At 44.8% G+C, this 22,460-nt stretch overlaps 1 protein-coding gene across 1 annotated transcript; it reads left to right on the top strand.

Moving 5' to 3' along the window:
- The first annotated feature begins 230 nt into the window (after window positions 1–230).
- LOC137658485 (prefoldin subunit 3-like) lies at window positions 231–14,466 on the top strand. Its single transcript, XM_068393236.1, has 5 exons — window positions 231–387; window positions 10,842–10,969; window positions 12,152–12,317; window positions 12,784–12,896; window positions 13,218–14,466. Exons 1-5 carry the CDS (start codon window positions 319–321, stop codon window positions 13,315–13,317), a joined length of 576 nt encoding a protein of 191 aa, XP_068249337.1. The 5' UTR covers window positions 231–318; the 3' UTR covers window positions 13,318–14,466.
- Window positions 14,467–22,460: the final 7,994 nt, after the last annotated feature.

Below are 22,460 nucleotides of genomic sequence, written 5' to 3'. Positions count from 1 at the left end.
TTTCCTTTAATGAAGGCAGTGGTTTCTTGACTCCAAGCTTTCTTTACCAGTAGTAGCAACATAATTTACAATACACACTCCACATTTTTTAATATATTTATACATCTATATATTTATTCAACGTATGAAAAATATCAACAACCACAAATGACTACATTTATAGCAATAAATAAAACATAGGCATGTATCCTAAAGGAAGTCATGACAATAAACTGCATTTATTCCAGACGACAACGCCGCTACCACAACTGAAAGTCCGACATTTAATCACAAATAAGACGTCCATCCATTGCTCATTGCATCCCAAACAAGAACATCATGGCAGGGGAAGACAAACCTTTGGACGAAACGAAAAGTTACACGGGCATACCCGAAGCCCAATTTGTAGTAAGTAATTTATGACTATTTCTGCATTTATTACTTGCAAATTCCCGGCGAAATGGCTTTTTTTTACTTCGTAAATGGCTTCGGAAAATACACCTGTGCCAGGCCAAGTTGGGAGTCTCTTCCCCTCAGTGGGTGTGGACCTACAAACTACGTGTGTCACGACAAGCACAACAGTTATAAAGAATGGATTACAGTTTATGAGGTTAATTAGGAGTTACGTCTCCAATGAGTTTCGTGTTGTTTGTTTTTTCTATGTTGTGGAAAGTTATCCACAGAAATTATATGAGTCAATCCTATTACCGGTATGGGGTTAGTCTTTAAGATCAGCAATATTTGTTAGTTTTCATAAATTTTCATTAGAGTTGATTGGATTTTAAATCAGCTTAGCATAAAATAGCCATTATATGACGTGAGGTTAGCTTAGGGTAATATAGGTAATGTAGGTAGTAGGTTGGCCAAGGTACCAGCCACCCTTTGAGATACTACCGCTAGAGAGTTATGGGGTCCTTTGACTGGCCATACAGTACTACTTTGGATCCTTCTCTCTAACTAAGGCTCATTTCCCTTTGCCTACACTTACACTGAATAGTCTGGCCTATTCTTTACTACTGCACTGTAATTGTTCAGTGGCTACTTTCCTCTTGATAAGGGTAGAAGAGACTCTTTAGCTATGGTAAGCAGCGCTTCTAGGTGAAGGACACTCCAAAATCAAACCATTGTTCTCTAGTCTTGGGTAGTGCCATAGCCTCTGTACCATGGTCTTCCACTGTCTTGGGTTGGAGTTCTCTTGCTTGAGGGTACACTCAGGCACACTGTTCTATCTAGTTTCTTTTCCTCCTGTTTTATAGATTATAGAGGAAATATTTATTTTGGTGGTGTTACTATTTAAATATTTTATTTTTCCTTTTTTTCCATTCCTCGCTTCGCTGGGCTATTTTCTCGGTTGGGGCCCCTGGGCTTACAGCTTTCTGCCTTTCCAACTAGGGTTGTAGCTTAGCAAGTAATAATAATATCCTTGAATGTATATTTTATTAAAAAAAAAAAATTTGGGATGCATCGCCCCTGAGGTAAATTATTACAGCACAATACTCTAAATGAAGAAAATAATTGTAAATATGGGGTGTTTGTATAATAGCGGTCACCTGTATGTATTGTTACGGCTAACTTGGAGTACGGCAGTGTAAGGGGGGTCGCAGGCAAGGACACGGCTTGTAGGTTAGGTTAGGGGGGAAAGTTTTTGTTAGTTGATGTCCATTATTAATCCACACGGTAGGAACTGGCCGCTGATATACAAAGGCTCCATAAGTATTTACCCACTGTAACACCTCCTAAAGTCTCAATCTTATGATTGTTTACGGCAAGATAACACTATATCAAAATTCATTAATCCTAAAACTAGCTTCATAATATTGTATTGCAGACAAAGATAAACCATAAATAAAATTGATTTGACAATTAACAAAAAAGTTTGTGCGTCCCAACAAACTACATACGCCTTGAGTTTGAACTGTTCTGTTGCCAATAATTGGGGAAACATATTTTAGAAATTTTTAATGTTATAAATTCATGTAGTTAAGACTGAAAATCCACATTCCTAAATGTAAACAAACACAAGAACACACCTAACTTAGGAGCCATATCCTAATCCACCCTTAAATTGTTAGCTTTCCCTAAGACTAAGTCTCAACTTGGTGTGTGTATTTGCTTCACTCCTGAAACTTTTTTTTTTTTTTTTCAGGCGTATATTCTAGTTTAACCCCACCATAAAACTTGATAAACATGTATGTCTGACGATTAATGTCATGAAAACCATTGAAAATACATGCAAACATACCAGTAACCCTTTTTATTTCTTCCAAAAGGGAAATGCCCCCTTGCTTTGGATGCCATTAATATGGACGTCTTTTTTTTTCTTTTAATAAGAATCCAAGAGAAACCATTTCAAATTTGTGACATAGTTGGGGGAGGAGCTTGTATAGGAAGTGTGGAGCTAGGCGATTGGTCAAGAGAAAAGCAAATGACAGGGAAGCCAGTACCAGAGCTAATAATACAGAAATGGGGAAATAAAGTTTGAACAGGAGAACCTTCATGTCAGGAATTTTATAAACTGTTCTCAGGGCCTTCCTTTGTCGTGGCGACGAAAAAAAAAAATGCGAAGAAAGGGCATTTTTACAAAAGTAGATTATTCTTAATTGCTGAACTAGACAATGAGGTTAAAACTGTTGGTTTAGTGGGGTTATATTTAATTATTATGGTAAAAATCATTTACAAATATTGTATTTAAAATTAACTTAAACTGCTTTGGATGCTGTATTCAGCAAGAATCGGTTAATATATGATTTCTAGTTAAAATACAATAACTATTTTTCCAACGAGAAATCTTGTTTTATATATTTCAGACCATGAAGATTGTTGCAAACCACCCATTTATGAAACAATATAAGGGTAATTTTGGTGGAAAACCAGGTTATTAGAGTGGTGGAACACCATTAATGAGTGATTTGCAGCAATAGTGGTGGTCACAAATGCATAACAACAGAAGATATCCAGTTGGAAAAATATATGGTTCACGTAATTGGTGTGGTTAAAGTGTTTAACATAATTACCTAAAGTCTAATTTATATTAGATCCCTTAAATGTTCTTTGCTCTCCCGTGGCTCGTTTCACTCATAATTAAACATTCTCATAAGCTCGTATGAAACTGACAAAAGGTAATGGATTTGCTGCACACGCCATTTAAAAACATAATACTATACAGTGGGCTCTTGAAGGTAGTACGGTATTCAATTACTGTATTTGCAGAAGGCCAGATGTCAATTTGTATTTTCCCCTATGAATTAATGTAAATTGAAATTATCCATTCCAGACCACAAAAATTACTCATTATAAATAGTACTGAAATTATATCCTTGTATTGTAGTTCTCAGAACTTTATACTTTTCGACATAATAATTACCTTCTTGGATTGCATAGTCTGTATTCTTACTAAGAAAATATTATGAATAAACAAAATACTTATGATTGAGGTTTTGCTGAATATACTGCACACTAGAGATGAATATGCTTAAACTAGTGTACACAACCCGTCAGAAATGATGGATAGAACCCTCCAACCAGAGGGACGGGGAGGATATATTTATATAGCCAGACACTTGTTCTTTATTATATAAGGGAGATTTATCCATTAGTACTGTACCTACCTTTGAGTGGCTTTATGTTGTTGGTGATAAGCAGATTGAGTGATCTGTAATTGTTCAAGCGTTGCTAATATGTTCAGTCTGTATAAAAAAATCCCAAATTGTTTGTCTAAGGTTTGAATTATGTTAATTGAGAAACATTTGACCTACTCTTTGAGATTTCACTGTATAACTTGAAACTAGATGGCAGTAAACTGTGCATTTTCATCAAATCAGGGTAAAACTTACTTCCATTGTATGAAAATTCTGATTTTTAGGTTTTTTCTGTACGAGGTACAGGTATAGAATTCTATAGCATCTAAATTAAAATCATAACTTACAATAAAATATAAACTTAAAAATATAAACTTAGCTAAGCCCAGGACCTGATTTTCCACCAAGAAGTTATTGACCCCCTACCCCCAGGTACCTCGGGTACTGATTATCATTCAGATTTATTTCCCTAAATTTACCCTTTATAATATTTTAATGTCTTATATTTTCAATATTAAACTTACCCGATAATCATGTAGCTGTCAACTCCGTTGCCCGACAGAATTCTACGGGAGGGATACGCCAGCTATCACTATACTAGAAGGGGGTGTACTCACCAGCGCCACCTGTGGCCAGGTACTGCAGTACTTCTTGTTGACACCACCTCACTTTTTCCTCTGTCGTGCTTCCGGCAAGACATTATGATCTTGGAGTATTGTTCACGGCTTTTGGTGAAGTATTTCTCTCAGATTTCGGCTGTCGCTATACTGGAAAACTTCTATATTAGCTTAGATAGCTTTTATTTAGTTCTGATTAATGGTTAACGATCTTTTTGCTTGATTTGGAATCCCCCTTGGCTAACTCTTTGATTCAAGATGTCTGACATTTCACAAGCCCCACCCCATAGACGATGTAGGTCTTGTAATAGGCGTATTCCGAAGGCCTCGGTAGATCCTCACACCGCTTGTTCTGACTGTAGGGAAAGACCCTGTCAGTTGGAAGATCGATGTGAGGAATGCGCCGGACTTTCGGAACTTGAATTTGTCCGATTCTTGAAATATTCAACCAAGTTAGAGAGAGAGAGAGTTAGGAGGAGTTCTTCTCGCTCTTCACTTTTTTCCTCACCTCATGATCCCCTACCTTTTCCTCCCCCTGTAGTGGCTACCCCCGAACCTACTATTTGCCCTCAACCTGATATGTCTGTTGTTTTGCGTGCCATTCAGGCTTTAGGTGACAAAGTGGAATCGGTGGTTAGTGATCATAAGTCTCTTATGGCCGAAGTCAAGGAACTTAAGGTCAAAAGTGCAGTGGGAGGTAATAGTGCCAGTGCTGTGACAAGTGCTAGTGTCAGTGCAGTGCCAAGTGCTAGTGTCAGTGTCAGTGTGGTGCGTGAGGGTACTTCTGTGCGTGCCAGTCGTCCTCCCAGTCCGGGACCTCTTGCAAACTCCCAAGCCCAGGGGAGAAGCAATGTCGAAGGGCAAAAGGGTTCGGCAGGCCTTGATCGGCGCACAGAAGTATCCTCGGTGGTTGCGGGCGTGTCTTACAAAGACCGTCACTCCCACCCGCAGACGATTGAGCCCGTCTTTTACTCGTCTGCTGAAGAATTGTCAGGGAGAAAACGCTGGACTCAGGTCTCAAGACCTCTCAAACGCAAAGTCCAGACCTCAAGAGCTCAACCTGGTTGCAGTCATTGGATTAGCTCTGACTCTCCGCAGTCATCAGGTGACTGCACTCCTCCTAAGAGGGGTAAGGTGATGCCGCAACAGACCTCATCTTCTGTTAAGGCTTTGCCTCAGCAGACCTTAGCGTCTGTCGACCCCAAGTTGACTGTGCTGCAGTCCATGCAGTCACAGCTTGCAGTCTTAATGCGTGAGTGTCAGGCTGAGAAGGTTACGCCTCCTCCTGCGTTCGCTCCGCCTAACCGCAGTCCAGTCTGCCAGGCGTACGAAGTTGAGGCTCCTCAGGATACCTTACTGCGTACTGAGTTGCCAGTTTCCAGCGGTGTGCAGCTACCTCCGCCTTCCTTAAGGCAACCTCAGCAATGGGAGCAGGAAGCTTATGCCTTTCTTCCTCCGCTTCCGCTTGCGGTTCCACCAGCGAGGCAACAATCTGTTGAGGTACGACAACCTCTTCCATCCATGAGGCAGCCACCTCAGCACTCGCTGCAGCGACCTCAACCCTCCTCAAGGCGAGAGCCTCAACACCTTAGCCTTGCGCCTCAGGAACCTCAACTCGCGAGACAAGAACTGCGTTCTGCGCAGCCGCTACCTCAACTCTCGCAGCTCACACCTCAGGAACCTCAACTCGTTCCTCAGGAACCTGCTACTGCGCATCCGCAACCCTTACAGCAAGCGCAACTCTTGAGTCAAGACACTCATGCCAGGAGTCAGCCTCCTCAACCCATGCGCCTACCTTCCGCTACTCTTTTTGACCAGCCTTTGCAGCCTGAACCTCAGGTTTTATCTCATCAACAGAGACTTGAGGATGAAACCACAAGCGTTGTTGCACCCGCTTGTTCAGATTCTGCTGTTCAGCATACCACTGTTCCATTACCTCTCACTTCGCTACACTCTGGTGATGAGGTTTCTGATGAGGAAGCTGCGCACCTGGATCCCTCATCAGACGTGGAAGAATCCAAGTTTTCTCCTCCACCTATTGACTTTCGTAAGGTCCTGGCTCTTTTCAGAGAGGTATACCCGGACCATTTTGTCTCTGCTACCCCCCGCTCTCCGCCATCTGAGTTTTCGCTGGGCATGCAGCCTGTCAAGTCAACATATACTAAGCTCGTCTTTGCAAGGTCCTCTAAGAGAGCTTTAAGAATTTTAGGGGAGTGGTTGCAGTCTAAGCAGCAACTAGGGAAGACTTCCTTTATGTTCCCACCGACTAAGCTCACTTCTAAAGCGGGCGTATGGTATGCCACAGGAGAGGAACCAGGCTTGGGAGTACCTGCCTCTGCCCAGGCTGACTTCTCGAGTTTGGTCGACTCTCCTCGTAGAACAGCAATGAGGCGCTCTAAGGTTTGCTGGACCTTCTCCGATCTAGACCACTTACTAAAGGGTGTATTTCGTGCCTTTGAGATGTTCAATTTTCTAGACTGGTGCCTGGGGGCCCTTAGCAAGAAGACCTCCCCTGCGGACAAAGACTCGGCCATGCTTTTAATGTCCTGCATGGATAAAGCTATTAGGGATGGATCTGGCGAGCTTGCTTCAATTTTTGTGTCAGGAGTTCTTAAGAAAAGGGAGCAACTTTGTACCTTCCTTTCTTCCAGCATCACACCTTGTCAAAGGTCTCAACTCCTTTTCGCTCCGCTTTCTAAGTTCTTGTTTCCCGAAGAACTTATCAAGGACTTGTCTGCGGCAATGATTCAGAAAGACACTCATGATCTTGTGGCCTCTTCAGCTCGTAAGACTAAGGTTGCTCCCTCAGTCCCCAGGACTTACCGCACCCCAGTTGCTGATACGCCTGCTACGAGGTTTATTCCGCCCTTTCGTGGTAGAGCCCCCAGCCGAGGAAGCTCCCGTCCAGACTCTTCCAGGAGCAAGTCTAGGAAAGGTTCCAAGACTTCTCAAGGCAAACACTGACTCTCCTCCTCTCCAGACAGCAGTAGGAGCCAGACTCAAGATCTTCTGGCAAGCTTGGGAAAAGAGAGGTGCAGACGCCCAGTCTGTCAGGTGGCTGAGGGAGGGTTACAGGATACCATTCTGCCGCAAACCCCCTCTGACCACTTCTCCCATCAACCTCTCTCCCAACTACAAGGAAAAGGACAAGAGGCTAGCGTTGCACCAGGAGGTGTCGCTCCTGTTACAGAAGAAGGCAGTGGTTATAGTCCGGGACCATCATTCCCCGGGCTTCTACAACCGTCTCTTTCTGGTGGCCAAGAAGACAGGAGGTTGGAGACCGGTGCTGGACGTCAGCGCGCTCAATGCTTATGTCACCAAGCAGACGTTCACTATGGAGACGACGAAGTCGGTCCTAGCAGCGGTCAGGCAGGAGGACTGGATGGTCTCGTTGGATCTGAAAGATGCATACTTTCACGTTCCTATTCATCCAGACTCCCAACCTTTCCTGAGATTCGTTTTTGGAAAGGTTGTGTACCAATTCCAAGCCCTGTGTTTTGGCCTAAGCACAGCTCCTATGGTGTTTACGCTTCTGATGAGGAATATTGCAAAATTCCTCCACTTATCCGACATCAGAGCCTCCCTTTACTTAGACGACTGGCTGTTGAGAGCCTCCACGAGTCGTCGCTGTCTGGAGAGTCTCAACTGGACTTTGGACTTGATCAAGGAACTGGGTCTGTTAGTCAACTTCGAAAAGTCCCAGCTCATTCCCTCCCAATCCATTGTTTACCTGGGAATGGAGATTCGGAGTCAGGATTTTCGGGCTTTTCCATCGGCCCCAAGGATAAGCCAAGCCCTAGATTGCATCCTGAGCATGCTGAAGAGGAGCAGTTGCTCGGTGAGACAGTGGATGAGTCTCACAGGGACCCTGTCATCGTTAGCCCTGTTCGTCGAGTTAGGGAGACTCCACCTCCGCCCTCTTCAATTCCATCTAGCAGCTCATTGGGACAAGGATTTGACGCTCGAAGCAGTCTCTATCCCGGTCACCAAAGAGATGAAGACCACTCTCTTGTGGTGGAAGACCAACCTCCTTCTCAAAGAGGGCCCATCGTTAGCGATTCAGACCCCCAATCTTCATCTCTTCTCGGATGCATCAGACTCGGGCTGGGGCGCGACCTTGAACGGACAGGAATGCTCGGGAACGTGGAACAAGGAACAGGTAACGCTCCACATCAACTGCAAGGAGCTCCTGGCAGTTCATTTGGCCCTATTGAACTTCAAGTCCCTCCTGCTAGGCAAGGTGGTGGAGGTGAACTCCGACAACACCACAGCCTTAGCTTACATCTCCAAGCAGGGAGGGACCCATTCGAGGAACCTGTACGAGATCGCAAGGGACCTCCTCATTTGGTCAAGAAGTCTAAACCTCACCCTAGTAACGAGGTTCATTCAGGGCAACATGAACGTCTCAGCAGATCGCCTAAGCAGAAAAGATCAGGTCATCCCCACGGAATGGACCCTTCACAAGAGCGTGTGCAACAGAATTTGGACCTTGTGGGGTCAGCCTACAATAGATCTGTTTGCCACCTCCATGACCAAGAGACTTCCTTTGTACTGTTCCCCAGTTCCAGACCCAGCAGCAGTTCATGTGGATGCTTTTCTGCTGAATTGGTCCCATCTCGACCTTTACGCATTCCCACCGTTCAAGATCATCAACAGAGTCATTCAAAAGTTCATCTCGCACGAAGGGACACGGCTGACGCTGGTTGCTCCCCTTTGGCCTGCAAGAGAATGGTTCACAGAGGTACTACAATGGCTGGTCGACATCCCCAGGACTCTTCCTCTAAGAGTGGACCTTCTACGTCAACCTCACGTAGACAAGTTGCACCCAAACCTCCACGCTCTTCGGCTGACTGCCTTCAGACTGTCGAAAGATTCGCTAGAGCTAGAGGCTTTTCGAAGGAGGCAGCCAGTGCGATTGCCAGAGCAAGGAGGGTATCCACTCGTAGAGTCTACCAATCCAAGTGGGAAGTCTTCCGGAGCTGGTGTAGAGCCAATGCAGTTTCATCCACCAATACCTCTGTAACCCAAATAGCTGACTTCCTATTACATCTAAGGAATGAGAGATCCCTTTCGGCTCCTACGATTAAAGGGTACAGGAGTATGTTGGCTTCAGTTCTCCGCCACAGAGGTTTGGACCTTTCTTCCAACAAGGACCTTCAAGACATCCTTAAGTCTTTTGAGACTGCTAAAGAACGTCGTTTACCCACTCCAGGCTGGAATCTAGACGTAGTCTTAAGGTTCCTTATGTCGCCTAGGTTCGAACCTCTCCAGTCAGCTTCCTTCAAGGACCTTACCCTCAAGACTCTTTTCCTCGTCTGCCTTGCAACAGCTAAAAGAGTCAGTGAGGTTCATGCCTTCAGCAAGAACATTGGGTTCACATCCGAATCTGCAACATGTTCTTTACAGCTCGGATTTTTAGCTAAGAATGAACTTCCTTCACGTCCTTGGCCTAGATCGTTTGAAATTCCTAGCCTTTCCAACATGGTAGGTAACGAGCTAGAAAGAGTTCTTTGCCCTGTCAGAGCTCTGAAATATTATCTTAATAGGTCAAAACCTATACGAGGACAGTCAGAAGCCTTATGGTGTGCAATCAAGAAACCTTCGATGCCCATGTCCAAAAACGGACTTTCGTATTATATAAGGCTTCTGATTAGAGAAGCCCATTCTCATATGAAGGAGGAAGACCTTGCTTTGCTGAAGGTAAGGACCCACGAAGTGAGAGCCGTAGCCACTTCGATGGCCTTTAATAAGAACCGTTCTCTGCAGAGCATAATGGATGCAACTTATTGGAGGAGCAAGTCAGTGTTTGCATCATTTTATCTTAAAGATGTCCAGTCTCTTTACGAGAACTGCTACACCCTGGGACCATTCGTAGCAGCGAGTGCAGTAGTAGGTGAGGGCTCAGCCACTACATTCCCTTAATCCCATAACCTTTTTTAACCTTTCTCTTGAATGCTTTTATTGTTGTTTTTATGGTTGTTACGGTAGGCTAAGAAGCCTTCCGCATCCTTTTGATTTGGCGGGTGGTCAATTCATTCTTGAGAAGCGCCTGGGTTAGAGGTTGTGTAGAGGTCCTTTAGTAGGGGTTGCAGCCCTATATACTTTAGCACCTTAGAGTTGATTCAGCCTCCTAAGAGGAACGCTGCGCTCAGTAAGGAAGACGAACTTAATAAAGGCAGAGTAACGGTTCAAGTCGACTTCCTTACCAGGTACTTATTATTTCATTGTTATTCTGAAATAACTGATTATATGAAATACGGGATACTTAGCTATCCTTTAGTCATGTACACTGGTTTTCACCCACCCCCCTGGGTGTGAATCAGCTACATGATTATCGGGTAAGTTTAATATTGAAAAATGTTATTTTCATTAGTAAAATAAATTTTTGAATATACTTACCCGATAATCATGATTTAATTGACCCGCCCTTCCTCCCCATAGAGAACCAGTGGACCGAGGAAAAAGTGAGGTGGTGTCAACAAGAAGTACTGCAGTACCTGGCCACAGGTGGCGCTGGTGAGTACACCCCCTTCTAGTATAGTGATAGCTGGCGTATCCCTCCCGTAGAATTCTGTCGGGCAACGGAGTTGACAGCTACATGATTATCGGGTAAGTATATTCAAAAATTTATTTTACTAATGAAAATAACATTTTATGTCTTTTACAGGATGATGTGGATGCATTCATGAGCAAGGAGGACAATGCCAATAATGCTCAGGCTGTGATTAAGAGATTGGATGAGCAACTTAACAAATATAAATTTATGGAATTGCACTTACAAGCCAAACGCAGAAAGTGAGCCTCTCTTTCTCTCATTTATATGGTTTTTCAGAAGTTTTCTAGTCTTCATGTTTTATTGCTCTAATTTCAAACGTACAGCAACATTTCACTCGCTACAAATATACTGTAGTGTCCTGTTTAGGTACAACAGTTCAGAGATTAAATTTTATTGTCGGTACTGTATAGTTTCTTTCAATTTTTGAGGACCTAAATTATGAGATCTGAATAATGTACATTTGATACCTATATTGTAATTAACTTAACCAGTATGTAAAATCTGAATGATGTACATTTGATACCTTTATCACAATTAACTTATGTAAAATCTAAATAATGTACATTTGATACCTTTATCATAATTAATTTGTGTAAAATCTGAATAATGTACATTTGATACCTTTATCCTAATTAATTTGTAAAATCTGAATAATGTACATTTGATACCTTTATCATAATGTGTAAAATCTGAATAATGTACATTTGATACCTTTATCATAATTAATTTGTGTAAAATCTGAATAATGTACATTTGATACCTTTAGTTATTGTAATTTTGAAGAAATACTATGCCAGACTGGGGTTCAGGTCCCGCTCAAACTCGTTAGTTTTTTGGTCGCTGCAACTTCACCATCCTTGTGAGCTAAGGATGGGCGGTTGGGGGAGCCAATAGGTGTATCTGCTGAGTCATCAGCAGCCATTGCCTGGCCTTACCTGGTCCTAGCTTGAGTGTTGATCATATGTAAATATGGTCAGTCTCTAGGCATTGTCCCTTGCCTCTGCCATTTATGAGCAGCCTTTAACCCTTTTACCCCCAGGCTATTTGGAAATTTCCAACCCTTAACCCTCAGGGGGTTATTTTTTTCCTAACACATTTTGCAGTATATTTTCTTTAAATTGCTCTAACAGCCTTAATTTTTGTCATAGAGAGGTCAGGTTGGTCTCATTCTCTTGGAAAATGCCTGAATTTTTTCAAAAAATTATCCAAAATATGAAGAAAAAAAAATTTATCGCATTTTTTTGCAAGGACGTACCGGTACGTCCATGGGGGTAAAGGGATGGCTTTTATGAAACGTACCAGTACGTCCTTTGGGGGTAAAAGGGTTAAACCTTTAATATTATACTTTTTATGCCGGTTGGCTTCAGCCTTATAAGAGGGGCATTTATTGACCAAAAGTAATTTTTGTTTTCTAATTCCAGGTTAAAGTCACAAATTCCAGATATTAAGAGTACCCTGCAAATAGTGAAAGAAATGAAAACACGAAAAGATGCCTCCGATGCCATCGAGACAAACTTCCTTTTATCGGACCAGGTGTACATGAAAGCTAAAATTCCACCCACTGATCGTGTCTGCCTTTGGCTTGGTGTAAGTATTTTCTGAGACTTAAATAATGGTCCTTTACCAGTTTATATTTATATAATGAATTTTTTTTCTCTTAAGTAAAATTTTTGTTTTGAGGTAGATTATGAATATTATTTATTACAGAAATTGGATTATATGTGTTAGAAAAACATTACAAATGAATTTTGTACTTCAATGTGTAAGAAATATAGTAGGCAGTAAATTAGGTAATAAGGGTTAATTTGTAATTTCTGACGGATTTTTCTCAATTCCCTTTAATTTTCATACAATAATTTTGGGTGGGTATTAATGTATATATGATTTAAAATTTGGGGTATACGCAATCATTTTAATACTGTTCTGTATTTCAATTCAAATGTCTTCGTAAAGTTTCTTGCGTGGAATTTTACAGATGAGAAGTCGTGTTGTATTGCTTCTTTATATGGTTTTTGAAGATACTTCACAATCCTTTTTTTCTTTTTATTTACAGGCTAATGTTATGTTAGAATATGATCTTGAAGATGCAGAATGTCTATTATCCAAAAACTTAAACAATGCCTCAAAAAATTTGAAACAAGTGGAGCATGATTTGGATTACTTAAGGTAAGTTTTTCAAAGATTGGTTGGTTATTCTTTGTTTTGTAATTGGCAATACACAATTTCATGTACCTAGCCTTTAATTGTATTCTAATATTTTCAAGGTATCAATGTATTTTAGTTGGTTTAACCTTATTATTTTACTATATAGTTTTTATGGAATTTTAAATGTCTAATTCACTGACGTAAATATTAGATGTCAATCTTATTCCAGATGATCTTTGTCAAAAACTGCTACATCCATATGCTAATTGATTTGAATGGTTTTATATTTTTAAAAGTGCCATATACTGATGTAGTAATTGATTTGAATGGTTTGATTTTCAGAAATCAAGGAACAACAACCGAAGTTACAATGGCCCGCATCTTTAATTGGGATGTTAAAAGACGTCGTGTGCAAAGAGCCAAAGATGAAGAGAAGGCCTAAAAATAGTGGCTGTATGCCTTAGATATTCGTTTGTTTTGTATTATTAATAGGTCGAACTATATTGTAACATCACATTGTGATTTTTTTCTTCTACTTTTGAAGAGAATATTGAGCTAACATTTTTCTTCTATCACTTTTGTTTTATGTTTTTCACTTTTTATTTCATTACCCTACCTTACATACTTTTGATAGTAATTATCAAAAATGAAATAATTACTGTATTTAATCCCTGCTTGCCAATTTTGAAAGGCATACTTCACAACACTATCAGTGGAGGATGTAATTTGCTTTGCAATTTATAAATTTGAGACCCCAATTCTACAGTAGCACCCACTGCAGCGATTATTCATGAATACAGTATAGATGCCGATTACTGTAGTTAGGTAGTATAGAAAAGTATGGTAACATCAATAAATGTCATAACTTGCGTAATATCATCTTGAATCATAACGTAGTAAGAGCAGGGTAACCTTCACCTGGTCTTCTCATTCAGACATCATTTCACCCTATAAAGTGGATTGTGTATTAAAACGATTGATTGGCATTTAACATGGACTTTTTCCCTTGTATTTTGCAAGTTCCAGTAGCAGTATGGTGTTGTCACCAACTGCATGTATTTGCATATGCAGTATACCGACTGTATTTGGTGCACAAAGTATGACTGAAATCTGGAGGTACTTAGACAAATATGAAATTATACTATACTGTACTCTATTCGTAGATATGTGGTCAACTTGAAGACGTTTTGAAAGTGGTTGGCTAAGTTATTATTGATGTGACTAATATATCCAAAATTATTGGGTTACCAATAGATAAAGTATTTATATTCAAAATTTTGTGATGCTATGCTTCCTATTAGGCTTTCTATAAGTATATAATAATTGTAAAATGATAACCCCTCACCTTGACTACAGTATATTACACTGGAGCATTAGAATTTTTGCAATTTGCTTGTTCAGCAGATGCTATAAACTAGGAAACACTGTGTTGCCTTTGTTACGATCATTGACAAAAAAAATAAACATGCTTTGATATTCCATGTAATTTTCTAAGCCAAATTTTAATTTTGTTATGTAAGGAATGTTGCTTTGTGAACCATCACTGCATGATATCAGAAAACTGTAACAATTAAAGCATGTTCTGCCCGATTTTGAGAGAATCATTTTCAACATCCTATGTGTCCTATTAAGATAATACTGTATCAAGAAACAAAACGAAGACTGCTTATCCATGATTTGATTACAAACTGAAGCTGAACCTAAGAAGCTGTTCAAAGCAGCAATGCTGTGTAATTTGGTTTCCTGCTTGATCAACTATTATCTTTATTGACACACTAAGAAAATACCACCCACAAGACTGTGACATAACTAAGAATTAACTTTTCTTTTGTTGTATGATGGAAACATTTCTTTTTCTCCATCCCTTCTAACAATAAAGTTTCAAAATTCAATGTGCATTTTTAGATACCTTATATAATTTCTGAATTTCTATTTCATATTGTAATTGAAAATATGACTTCATAGGTATAAATTAATAAAATTCGTGTTATTAGGTGCTAGAGGAAGTAAATTCAATAACAAAATTGCACATAAACCCACAGCATTTAAAAGGATACTTTCTTGGCAAAAGCTTGAACAGCCATAAACAAAACTCACGTCAGCTGACGAAGGGAAATATGAAAGCAACATCTGAGCACCTACTAATCGGTTCTTTCAGGACAGGTATAAGTCCCCAACCACACTCACTTCGATGATGTAGATCCCTTACCCACATCAAAAGGACATCATTACCTGTTTACCGTCATCGACTGCTCCACTCGTTGGCCTGAAGCCCTTCCCGTGGCAACTGGTTGGGGTCATTTTTCATTTGCCTACACATACAACGAATAGTCTGGTCCATTCTTTACATGCTCTCCTCTGTCCTCGTATACCTGACAATACTGAGATTGCCAAAATTCTTCTTTGCTGAATGGGTTAACTACTGCACTGTAATTGTTCAGTGGCTACTTCCCTCTTGATAAGGGTAGATGAAACTCCCTAACTATAGTAAGCAGCTCTTCTAGGAGGAGGATACACCAAAATCAAACCATTGTTCTTCCACTGTCTTGGGCTAGAGTTCCCTTGCCTGAGGGCACACTGTTCTATCTTATTTCTCTTCCTTTTGGTTTTTAATGGATTTTAACGTAAGACAAATCTATTTTTGGGTGAGATAGCCATGTCATCCTGATGGAAGGTCCCTTCGGCAGCTTCCTACTGTATATTACATCTGCAAGTGATATTACAAGAGAATTACTGTCAGGTATCACAGGGTTCTAACACCTGGAACGACTATCCTAAGACGTCGTGTATAATCAGGGACGTATCCGTAGATAACCATAGACATCTGCACCCCTAATAGACTTAACCCAGTCTAGGAAACTAGGGGAAATAAAGGTGAGGAGCCATTACATATCCTCTCCCCACATGGTATTTCCGTACGTACCTGATGGCTTTATTCCTTTGTTCGCAGAGTTCCTACTTTGTACATAGTTTTTTGAGTGCGCCTTTTTCAGCTTTTTTGGAGTAATTCCGTTAGAACCTCTGGGAATGGTTATTCAACTTTGTTAGGCGATGAGGGAGCTGGGCCTGTCGCGTACCCTACCGCCATTTATTTCGTGTTCACTCAGTTTTAATTTACTAGTATCAAGTTAGCTAGCCTAATTTTAGCATTACGATGCCTTGGACTCTGTTTTGTGAATACATTTACCATGCATTAATGTTAGTTTAGCTTAGAGTGGTAAAGTTTTAGTTAGGGACGGGCTCACCGATGGCGATCAGGTCTTTTTTACTGGACTCGTTAGCAGTGGCCATATAGTTTATATATGAAAGATTTATTCTGTTAATATTCTTAAAATATTTTGTTAATTACCCTTGCTTGAGGGTACACTATTCTCTCCATTGTTCATCTATGAAATATGACAAATTCGAAGATAATTTGTATTTTTCCTAACCATACAAACCTTAGCTATTTACAAAGGGTATTACTTTTAGCGTAGCTGAAATGGCGAGCCATTAGAATTTAACGAGGGTGTATTACCCCCGCGCTAGTTAGCGGGGGGGTAGGGGAGTGGTAGCTAGCTACCCCTCCTCCCCCTCACACACAGGTGAATACTCACTTTCACTTAGAGGTAGGACTTGTCTTGGGGGACAGGGCTGGCGGGCAAATATGTGTAAATAGCTAAGGTTTGTATGGTTAGGAAAAATACAAATTATCTTCGAATTTGTCATTTGTTCCGTAACCGAAATACAAACCACGCTATTTACAAAGGGTGACTTATCCCTTAGGAAGGGTGGAAAGTCCCCAGCCATACTGGCTTTGGCTTTACCCGGGGACTCAGAATCCGAGTGAGTCGCACTCGAGAAAAGGAGTCCCTGCACCTCACAAGTTCCTTGCACCGCAAGGAACCATGTGGCCTACGTAAGCTTGTGTGTGAAGGAAGAAGTGTGACCCGTCTTAGGCAGTTGACCTGGAGTTCCAGAAGGAACTCTGGGTTAGGACGTTCCCAATACCACCTCGTCAGGGTATGGGGGACGCGACAGTATTGACTCAATACTCGGAACACAAGGAAGCATGGTTTACCTGCAGAGGTTCGAGGTCAGCTATGCAGAGACCAGGATGCTGCTTCCCCGTAGAGGGGATGATGAAGAAAGAAGTAAGGGCCAGACATACTTCTTTCGTTCATGCAGACTAAAACCTGATAACAATGCCCTCAACCTTCTGCTACCTGTCCAAAAAGGAGCCTGAGGTTAGACCAGCTGTTGTGTAGCCACCACAGAGCGATAGAAAACGTATCGAGACTCCTGTGGGTCACGCCCTGCAGGAAGCGGGCTGCGAAGGTCATCAGACGCTTCCAGACTCCAGCTTGTAGCACCTGCGTCACAGAGTAGTATTACTCGAAGGCGAGGGACGTTGCGATGTATCCAACATCGTGCTGTAGGGCGACGTGACGGGGGAGGGTCTGAAGACAGGTCGAGATGAATGTCCTTGAGTCCGGGCTGAAGAGGTATACTGGTGACTCTCCCCCCATGTCCTCCTTGTGTTCCCAAATCGGCTGCAACTGAGGCCAAACTGCAGCTGTTCCCAGCGCTAACCTCTCGATTCCTGTACTGGCAAGAAAGAGAAGGTCTTGGGACATCAGACACAGAATGGAGACTCAAAATCTTGAATGAATCGGACCGAAGGGTCGGGACCCTCAGATTCTGAGTCTAGCCAACAACTCAGGAGCGAGCCTGAATGTTGCCTTCCCCTCTTCCTTAGAAAGGGGGGGAGTAGTAAGAGACCAAGAAGATTGCTTACACACTGGCCGTGGCCAGAGTGAGCAGAAGACCCAAGGCGGAATACAATCCGAGGCCTGTCGTAAAAGGGTCTTGAGAAGATCTCTTAAAGGACTAAAAGTCCGAGCCATGCTCCAAGTTGGAGGTCTTCCTCCGACTAGGGCAGGGACGATCGTAGCTTCGCATGAGCGAGAATAGATCCAGCGGGCAGGAAAAAGTTATTCCTTTAAGCCTGAAGGTCAGGGAAAGGCTGAGCGACAGGCTTCATTGCCAAGAGCGGAAAGGAGTTTCCTCCCGCCGAAAGGCAATAAGACCGTTATTGCTGGAGAAGAGGCCTCACGGGAAGAGGTATATCTCCCACGGCACCAACCACCTTAGACTCTTCACTTTGCCTGGGAGACCCCTGTGGATGACTATCGCAGATGACGCGACCTCCGTACCGCGACTGTAGCGGGTTGTCTCTTCTAGAGGAGGAAGCGTAGTGTCTCCAGGCATGAAGCCGAAGCGACGCCCCGGTTCGGGAGAGATGTCGCAGTGTGGTTGCTTGAGTAGTCTGCGCCGTGGGAGAAGCTCTCCCGGGAGTTCCGTCAGGGGAAGCAGAGGGTCCAGAAACCGTTCTGCGCATAGTCCCAGTGGAGCTCTCCCATTGAAAGGTTGACAGACAACCTGGTTTTGTTGAGACCCATTGTCCGCAGACAAAAAGGAGGGAAGACGCAGGCGTCGAAGTTGTCCCACCATCACCGGAATGCATCTTGCCAGAGTCTCGGGGTCTGAGACTGGGGGGAAAACTAGCGGAAGCTTGAGGTTCCAAGCTGTCGCGATCAGGTCCCCCAGACCAGCACTTGCTGGTTACCCAAGGTCAAAGACCCCTAGGTACACTCTCTCTATGAGGCTCTGCTTGGATAGTCTGAGAGAAACATTCCCCTGCCTGGAATGAGAGAGCCGATGGTGGAATTGAGAGAATCTCAATCATCCCGGTATCTCTACTGCAAGATGTGAAGGTGTGAAAATGCGTCCCCTGCTGGTTAGCATGAAGTCGACACGCAACGGGGCGACTTGGCAGGAGCGGTAGGACTGAAGAGGGGCCAGACTAAGGCCCTTAAGCCTGCCTGAATGATGGAGAGGTATCCTTCAGGTCTTGACCATAGGCCTGGACCGGAACATGCCCCCCCCCTTTCCTTTGACGAGTCCGAGAACCGCATCAAGAATGTGGGGAAAGGACGAGAATATCCACTACCATCAAGAGGCTCCATAGGTCAACACCCATTGCAGGTTTAATAGTTCCGCTGGTCCCATAGGGCCAGGGAGTCCGGTTAAACATTGCCTGAAGCCACCGGAACTTGGATCGCCCCACATGGAACTTATCCTGAGGCGACCGTTCGGACTATAAACGGGTCAATGAGGAAAGAAGAACTAGGAAACGTTCCAAGGTAGGGCTGAAAACTCTGCTTGACTGAGAACAGGTACTGCGACTCTCCTCAGTCTTGCCACAGTCAACCGAAAGGAAGGCTCGGAGGATGTGGTAACAGAATCTGGCGTCCCCAGGTGGTCACCCATCCAAGTACCGACGTTGCTTAACCTCGCTGGACGGACGAGAAGCGGGGTTTCCAACGTGGTAAGGCGGTTGACTCAATATCATGGCCAGATACTCCAGATGTTGAGGCAGAGGAAGAGAAGGCTCCAAGCAAAATACCATGAGCCCACACTCATGGTCAGCATTCGGAAGCTTTTCCCGGCGCTGAAGAAGGTCGAAACCCGAGCCTACCGGAGTTGACCAGCCCTCCAAACAGCAGAGGAGGCGGAAGTCTGCACCTGAGCGGCCAAGAGGAAGGCAGGGAGAGTTCTCTGGGGAAACAAACCTGCTATGCCACGGCGGGATAGCCACACTGCATCATAAGCAGGAATACTTGCAGTTTAGGCTGAATTCGACGAGCACCCTGGAAGATGGATGGAATGGAAACTGAAAGTACCCGTCCTTCCGATCCAGGGTTAAAGGAGTCCTGTCGCCTCGTTACCAGTCTGATCGATTCTGCTGGTCTACGCTGGCCGAAGTTTGTTCGACAAACTTGATCAGGGCTGAGAGGTCGACTATGGACATCCCCTCTCAGATCCTTCCTTACAAGAAAGGATCGACTGAGGGGGCCGGGGGTGAAGCCGTCGATGATCCTAAGGAAGACCTTCGCCTAAGGTATGGATCATTCTGCCCAACCGGGCAACTCTGCTGATGCTATGGCATAGAGGTTCAGAGACACTGAATTCGCTGACAGAGACGGCAGGCGCGATATCCTTGGCTACTCACAGAGATTGTGCGGGAATGGGCATCGGGAAGCTGTCATTCGGATGAGTAACCTTAAGCATCCTCCCAGCGAAAAAACCTGCAATCCTAGAGTTCGTGAACTCCTTTTAGGACTATGCCCCCCCGGGGGAGTCTCCCGTGCCATCTGTTCCTGACAGGAGGAAACTGCAATTGGACACCTTGTCCCAGTTGTCGTAGCCGATAACTTAGGCCGACGTGGTTGAAAGAAAAGGGAGCTGGAGCCCTGCAGAGTCTGGAAGAAAGCGCCTTGGAGGAGTGAAACCGGAAGTCGATTTACTCCGCACAGCAGATGTTTAAGTCTCTGTCCTTGGGCAAAGACAAAACTCTTCTCAAGGATGGAAGGGTGTCTGAGGTCGTTGACCTCCACAGATGAGACACCCGAAGGAAGCCTTCAGTCAGTGCGTCCAGATGGTAAAACATCGAGCTTGTCCGCAAGTAGATACTTAACGACGAAAGGCCAAGGTGCCTGAGCTCGAGAGGAGGAAAGTACCCTTGATCTTCCTGTAGCTTCCTTGAACCAAACCTCGGGCCGTAACCGAGGAGGGAAAGAACCTGGTAAGCTCCCAGAGGAAGAGGTAAGCAGTCACCCCTTGTCCGATGGAGAAATCTTCAACGGAAAGCCCCCCCGCCAAAAATCCTTCCAGGGCGGGAGAAGGAGAGAGTACTCGTGCAGGAGAGGGGACCCTCGAGACCGACCTCTTGGGAACCAACTTCGCCCTGGGGGAAGTCACCACGAAGTCCACTCCTCTCTTTCTCTTCAGCGTAGGAGAGACAGCCGCTGGTTTGTTACCCTGGCCGGTGAGTGCTGGTTTCATAACCCTCATTAACGCCCGTGCCAGCGGATCAAACCATGTCTGCTGCTCCAAGGACACAGAGTCCGAAATCCTCGCTAAGGTGAAAGGGATCGGGCGATCCTTTGGAGAGGACACGACGGTTCCTGCCTGAAAAGAAGGTGGGAAGAATGCTGTACTGACCTGTCTTCGTCCTGCACTACCAACCTGTGCTTGGATGGAGGTGATCCCGAGTGCCGCCTAGGAGCACGCGTCCCTGCTGCTACCACCGGCTGTGGAATTCGCCGCGAACTATGGTCGCGCGAGGGCGAACGGTCGCGCAAAGGCGAATGGTCGCGCGGGCGCACAGGCGAGTGGTCGCGCGGGCGCGCAGGCGAGCGGTTGCGAGGGCGCGCAGGCGAGCGATCGCGCGGGCGCGCAGGCGAGCGATCGCGCGGGCGCGCAGGCGAGCGATCGCGCGGGCGCGCAGGCGAGCGATCGCGCGGGCGCGCAGGCGAGCGATCGCGCGGGCGCGCAGGCGAATGGGCGTGACGGCGAGGGATCGTGCTGCCGCGTAGGTGAAGAAGATCGCTGGCGGTAAGCGATGGCGAGCAGCATGTGTAGGTGAATGATCGCGTGATAGGGTGCGATGGTGATCAGCATCCGCAAGAGGGCGAGCGTTCAGGGTTGTGCGATGAGGAGCAGCATGCGTAAGCGGGCTATCGTGCAGGGTTGTGCGATGGCGAGCAGCATGCGCAGGTGAATGATCGCGTGAAAGGGTGCGATGGTGATCAGCATCTGCAGGAGGGCGATCGTTCAGGGTGGTGCGATGAGGAGCAGCATGCGTAAGCGGGCAATCGTTCAGGGTTGTGCGATGGCGAGCAGCATGCGCAGGTGAATGATCGCGTGAAAGGGTGCGATGGTGATCAGCATCTGCAGGAGGGCGATCGTTCAGGGTTGTGCGATGAGGAGCAGCATGCGTAAGCGGGCAATCGTTCAGGGTTGTGCGATGGCGAGCAGCATGCGCAGGTGAATGATCGCGTGAAAGAGTGCGATGGTGATCAGCATCTGCAGGAGGGCGATCGTTCAGGGTGGTGCGATGAGGAGCAGCATGCGTAAGCGGGCAATCGTTCAGGGTTGTGCGATGGCGAGCAGCATGCGCAGGTAAATGATCGCCGCAGTTGAGGGTCGCGCGATGGCGATCAGCATCCGCAGTTGAGGGTCGCGCGATGTTGAGGGTCGCGCGATGGCGATCAGCATCCGCAGTTGAGGGTCGCGCGATGGCGATCAGCATCCGCAGTTGAGGGTCGCGCGATGGCGATCAGCATCCGCAGTTGAGGGTCGCGCGATGGCGATCAGCATCCGCAGTTGAGGGTCGCGCGATGGCGATCAGCATCTGCAGTTGAGGGTCGCGCGATGGCGATCAGCATCCGCAGTTGAGCTAGTAGCTGGCGAACCATGTTCCTTCAGAAGTGTTGGAGAACGTTGGCGTGCCAGCTGTAACACACGTGGGCGATCCGGAGATCGCTGGCGAGCTGATGATCGCTGACGAGCTGACGATCGCTGGCGAGCTGATGATCGCTGACGAGCTGATGATCGCTGACGAGCTGATGATCGCTGACGAGCAGAAGGCTACGCGTGGAAGCCTGCGCAAAGAAGAAGAGTCCTTGACCCCGACCTGAACCGAAGTTCTAGATCGCGAGGGCGAACGTGGGCGCACAGGGCACGTAACAGGAACCACAG

The sequence above is a fragment of the Palaemon carinicauda genome, chromosome 19 (assembly GCF_036898095.1).
Source record: "Palaemon carinicauda isolate YSFRI2023 chromosome 19, ASM3689809v2, whole genome shotgun sequence".
Classification (NCBI taxonomy): domain Eukaryota; kingdom Metazoa; phylum Arthropoda; class Malacostraca; order Decapoda; family Palaemonidae; genus Palaemon; species Palaemon carinicauda.
Note: the sequence above shows the minus strand (reverse complement) of the source record. Positions and strands in the feature narration are given on the sequence as shown.